Source organism: Dunckerocampus dactyliophorus, chromosome 15, assembly GCF_027744805.1.
Source record: "Dunckerocampus dactyliophorus isolate RoL2022-P2 chromosome 15, RoL_Ddac_1.1, whole genome shotgun sequence".
In the NCBI taxonomy this organism is placed as follows: Eukaryota; Metazoa; Chordata; class Actinopteri; order Syngnathiformes; family Syngnathidae; genus Dunckerocampus; species Dunckerocampus dactyliophorus.
In genome coordinates, this window is record NC_072833.1 from 20,052,670 (window position 1) to 20,058,512 (window position 5,843).

A 5,843-nucleotide genomic window follows, 5' to 3' on the forward strand; every position below is an offset into this window, starting at 1 on the left:
AAAACTTCAACCCTGGTGTATGTCTTTATTTGAATTTAGTAGCAAGGAGCATTTTAGTGAGGTCAGGATATTGCTTGGTTTATAATGTAGTAAAAGAAAATATGGCAAATTAAAGCTTTAAAAGTTTTAATAAAGTAAAAAAAACAATTGTGGTAGTAATGCAAAAGCATATGAATACAAATCCTTTTCATTTCCATTTTCAATACTGCTTGTGCTCATTAGGGTCACAAATGTCATGTATATATATACTGTACTGTCATTTATATATGGATTAATGTTTGTAATGTTTAATATTTTAAAATATGTAATAATTTTATTTATGATTTGCTGGAAAATCTTGTTGGAAATGTCTCACAATGTCATACTTGCTTCAATGGAGAATGCTGCCATCTGCTGGCTAACAAACAAAACAGCACGTTGCTCATCTTCCACTTAGTAGTAGGTATAATGTACAGTAATATGAATTGCTTTTATCCAATAATATGAATGGCTTTAGACAACATTATGAATTCTAATATATAATAATATATAATAGTAGAAATTGTTATATACTATAACATAAATGACTGTATGCAATATTATGAACTATTATATACAGCAGTGATACAAGGATAGGGGAGGCAGGGTTCGAAGTGGTGAACTAACACTCCTCTCGGGTGAAGAAACTGACGAAACTAAGCTTAATCTGCTTCAAAAAGTGTTCGTTGGGTTGCATTGTGTAGGGCTTTATGCAGCTTTCAGACCGGCATTGCACAGCAATACTTATGTACAATCGGAGGTGGAGTTCCACTCTTGTTCACCTGCGCAGCAATTAATTCACCTCTGGTGACCACTTGTATTTAATTACCGAATAAATGCACGATGCAAGAAACACTTCCTGTCTTTTACTTTTAATGCGCACCCCTACTCGCTAAATGTTGCTGAATTGTCAACATGGCTCTCTTGGTAGGTACAACATGGCAGGCTGGTAGAATTGCAAGGTTTATTGTGTGCGTAAAGCACTTAATGTGCAGTTCCAATAATGTCTCGCACCTTGCCACTTCCATATTACTGTATTATTATTTATAGTAGCAATGCCATCGTTCACAGTCTGATTGGCAACTTTTTGCGTTTTGAGATCTTGTGATACCGGTTCTCTACTCAATCATGAGAGCTATTTGATGAACAGTTAAACGTCCGTCATCCTTTACATTTGGTGAACACTGTTGATGTTTTCTTGAGTGCTGTGGCAGGACGTCCAGACTTTGGGTCATCCATCTTCCAGGCGCTCTCTGCCTGTCTTGGATTCAGTTGCCGTTTTTTTTTTTTTTTTTTTTATCCAGCAATGCCAGCGTGAATGTCCTTGTGGCCTTTTCCTGCAGATAAGTGTAACACTACGCTGCCAAATTGTATCCATTTTCACTAAATGTCTCTCGTGATACTTTTCAGTGTCCTGAATTATTTATCTAAAGTGTTTATCGGAAAGGAAACATGCAGTTAGGAAGGAAAGGGTTAATTTAATGTACCCCAAGTTTCACTGCAATGACATAACTGCTTCTTCGTCAACCTATGACCTTTTCAAGGCACCCTTGTATGTCATTTTGTTGAATTTGTTGAAACAATTTCTTCCCGTCTACATTTGAGCTTGTCTAGTTTGTCTTCCAGCAGTTCGGAGGCGCCTACAGTGACCCCAAAGTCCCACAGCAGCAGTCTGTGTCCAAGCAGTCCACCGCCGTGCTTCAGCTCCACGTTGTTTCTCTGCAGGCGGCTGCAGGCCCGCTTGGTCCCGTTCAGAAGGTCCCTCTTGGCAGCCAGCGTGGCGTCCAGCTGAGCCAGCTGCTCCCGCTTGCTCAGGACCTCCATGCGACTCCAGTGCAGCTTCTCCTTCATGTTGGACAGCAGCTGAGAGAGGACGAGTCAATGCACAAAAAGTGACACACGTGTAAGACTTGGGCTCGTACCTCCAAGGTGCACTTCATCTTCTTGTGGAGCTTCAAGGCCTCTTGGCTCTTTTGCTCAAAGACTTTCCTCTGCTGCATCCTGTTGGCCAGCAGCTGCTCAAACTGGAGCTGCAGATGATCCCTGGCCTGCTCCTCCTCTTCATTACGGAGACCAGCCTCCAGACGCTCCACGCCGCTCTTCAAGGTGACGTGTTTCACACGCAGCCTCCTCAGTTCTTCACGGTGGACACGCTCGGACGCCAGCACGGCTTCCACTTTGGCCTGTGCCGCCTCTTGGCCCAGATGCCGACTCAGCAGTGACACTGCCAGCTTCCTCTTTAGTGCCAACAGTGCTTGCCATTCATCCTCCACCTGCAACAAAGAGTCAATCAAGGTTGTCCATGATCCACAGATATGACCTTCTGGTCTTCACCTTGTCTAGCTCCTCTTGGCTGTGTAGCCTCAGCTCGTCCTCCTGTTGCCGTGCACTCTCCACCTGAGCGGCGTGCTGCCTCCTCCAGTCCACCAGGAAGTTAAGGCACTTGTCGTAGTCCTGAGTGGACACTACCCCGTCCACCTTGGTGTCTTTCTCAGGGGTCCTCTGGCTGAAGTAGAAGGCTAGCTTGGCCTGCAGATCCAAGTTGTGCCGGCTCACTTTGTCCTCCTGTTCCTGAAGCTCTTGGAGGCCATGCATCTCATGAAGTTTACTGGTGTCTTCAGCATCCTCCACCAACAAAGGACTGGGGCTCTTTCTCTTCTCTTGATGAATCCTTGCAGGTTTCTCACTGGTGTCGTCCTCTTCACGTCTCGTAACAACATCAGCACCACCACAAGGTTCGGTTGTGTCCCGCTGGTCTAGTTCTAGGTCTTGACTTTCTTCATTGTGGTCTTCATGCTGCACTTCTGACTCCTCATCCATTTTTAATTTCAGAAGTAGTTTTTAAAATAATCACTAAATGATATATGAAATGAAATATTACGTTAGAGGGCTAGTGGACTCCCAGATGGATGAGTTGTGTTTTGTTTTGGTTGTCATAGAAACTGAGCTCATGACTATTAACAAGCAGGCCGGTCTTTTGAGGCTGTAATGGCGCATATGTACCGCCAGAGGACGCATTTTGACCATCGCTTAACTTCCTGTTTGCGCCTCCGATAGGAGTCATGGGAAGCTGTAATGGCAGAAAATCGCCACAGGAGGACATTGTTACTACAAATAATCACCACTCTGTACGGCCATTTTGAGTCACGTGAAGGTGTAAATAGCAGAAAAGGTACCACTAGGGGGCAGGACTTCACTGAAATGTGATAAATAGCCCTTTTTTTAATGGGTTAGGATTAGATTTTTTATTTTTTTGAATGACAACTAAAAACCACTAAACAGCAACATTTCACCACAGAAGTTGAACTCGTTGGTCGCTAATTGAAGCAATGAGGGCACAAGCTTACCCAAATCTCTTCTTTGGGGGGGTGTTTCAATCTTATTATAGTTTTAATTTGTTACACTATTTTTGTTTATTGTATTTTAAATTAGCCAAAGAGCTTTGTTTAAAGTTTAAAAGAAGGAAATGCTCATGACAGTATGACCAAACCAAAGAAATAGACCCCGCAGGAAGCACTTAGCACTGGCGTGCTCGCCATCGCCCCAACTGGAGTCGGCCTGCCCACCACCTCAGTATCCTAGTTCGTCTAGTCACTCTTACGCTGATTATCCTGTTCCCCCTCCTAATTCTGTTCCTTATTTTCAGGCTGAAATTTAGATCTGCATATCCCTTATGTTCCCACGTATTTTTAAAATCACTTTTCCTCACATTCTTCCTGTCATCTCACTCTTGTTCCACGTCACATTGTTTGACCTCGGACCTTTACTTGCGGACCGTGTTCAGCCATCTACTGTACGTGGTGGCCAGTGGAGTCGCCCGTGTGTCGCCGAGGTTCTGTTCCCCCCCCAGTCTTGCCTCTACATTACCACCTGTGTCTGTCTCCCCATCATGCCCTTTGGTGAAAGTCTGTCCACCCTTTCTTGAGTCTCGCAGTTTAGCATCTCCCAAGTTGGCTTTACTCACCAGCTATGAGGCTTCAGCCTCTCAACGGCAACAGGCTGATGGCATCCACCTCCCTGTGACCTCCAGAGCCATGTCTCTAGTTCCTATAGAGGCTTGTGGACAGGGCTGCACCAGTCGCCATCAGTTGCTGCTCCGGTTGCCACCTGTTCCCGCTCCACAGCAACATGGCGCCCCCCTGCTTTCATGCAGCTGCACACAACCTCCAAACCTTCCTTGCCCAAGCACCCAGAGCGATCCCAATGACTCCGCCGGCCTGGGAGTACCGGCTGTCCCCCCGAGGGTTTGAGACGACTCTGCATTCTCGATCGTACTTCTCCACAGGGTTCCTCCTGTTTCTGGCTGGCAGAGCAACAGTTTGCTGGACCTAAGGCCCTCCTTCTGGTCTTCTTCCACCCACCCTGTCTAGTTTTGGAAGGTTTGGAGTATTGCTTGGTTTTGGACTTGGGGACGTCTGGAATCAGTCCCGTGGAGGGAGGGTACTGTCATGGTCTGTTATTTATGTTCTGGTTTTTGCTGTTTGTCCTTGTGCTCATTGTCGTGGTTTGCACACGTGTATCGTCCTGACCCTTGTGTCTCCCCCAACTAGCGCTCTCCTCCCTCTCATGTCTACCCCAGGTATGTTGTGTTGTCCAGTCTGTGTATTTAGTTCCAGTTTCCTGTTAAGTCTTTTTCTGGTTGTCGTACGTTTTGTGGTAAGTCTATCCTGTGCTAGCTGCAGTCTTCTAGCTACTTACATGTCCTTAGTGGTTTTTGTCCATAGATTTTGTGCACTAGTGCTTTTGGTATTTAACCTTTTATGAGCTGCATACTACTGTTGCCTCTCCATGTTTCCCTGCATTTGTTATTTTTTATGTTTCTTATAAATCTATGATGAATGTTCTTGTCAAGTGGATAGCGATGAGAGGTTAACAGGGATGTTACAAACTGTGTCCACTGACCCATCATACAAGACACCACGCAAAAAGAAAAACAAATGTAAGATTTTGGTGGAGGATTCACACAACTGTGTTGCAACCAGAGATGATATGGTCCTCACTTGGCAACCACCATATTGATGCTGATGTTATTTGTGATGTGTTAACTAGCACTTTGATTGATATGAAGCGTCGAGGTGCAAACCAATGCACAGAGTGAACTCTCTTCTGTCTGTTTGGAGATGAGCGAGGAGACAAAGATGTCCACTGCAATTTATGGAGGATCAGTTAATTACAGATCATAATTTATCTCCATTTTTGTAATCTTTTGACGACACTACTTTTAACGTACTTGCTTGTACTTTACTTTACTCATACACTGTTTCCACTACGTGTCTTACTTTATCATAATTTAGTGCATTATTGATTATCATAATTTAGAGCTTTATTGGATTGATTATTATCATTTTGTTAATTTGATTTGATTATTTGATCTAACTTAGTGCTTTATTGCATTGTTTATCATAATGGATTTAATTTAATTGAATTGTTTCGAATAAACAAGTCATGGTTATATGGTTGGTTTTTTATTTTCCACAGGTCTGTATGCACTTTTTTTTTAACTGCTGTTTTTTTTTTATTCATTTTAAAAAAAGTCAGCAAAAATACCAACACAAACAACCAGAATCCATGTTTGTCAAAAGACTTTAAACACAACCCAAAGGAAATTTGTATTCATGTTGTCAGGGTTTTTTTTGCAAATGCTTTCTTAGTGTGTGTGTGTGTGTGTGTGTGTGTGTGTGTGTACTTAAGTTGAGACTAAACACAATCACACACGCTGACAAGTAAGTGTGTATTTAAGATTCAGACTGTAGACTGGTCTAGACTTTCAGAGCTTTAAACTCGATCAGCGGTCGCTAAAAGTGACACAGAACCCGAGATGTAGT

General features: G+C 43.4%; 1 protein-coding gene across 1 annotated transcript; it reads right to left on the reverse strand.

The window, feature by feature from the left end:
• Positions 1–1,575: 1,575 nt before the first annotated feature.
• On the reverse strand, positions 1,576–2,838 carry ccdc96 (coiled-coil domain containing 96). Its single transcript, XM_054800694.1, has 3 exons — positions 2,353–2,838; positions 1,941–2,291; positions 1,576–1,881 (listed from the first exon to the last, which is right to left on the reverse strand). Exons 1-3 carry the CDS (start codon positions 2,836–2,838, stop codon positions 1,576–1,578), a joined length of 1,143 nt encoding a protein of 380 aa, XP_054656669.1.
• Positions 2,839–5,843: the final 3,005 nt, after the last annotated feature.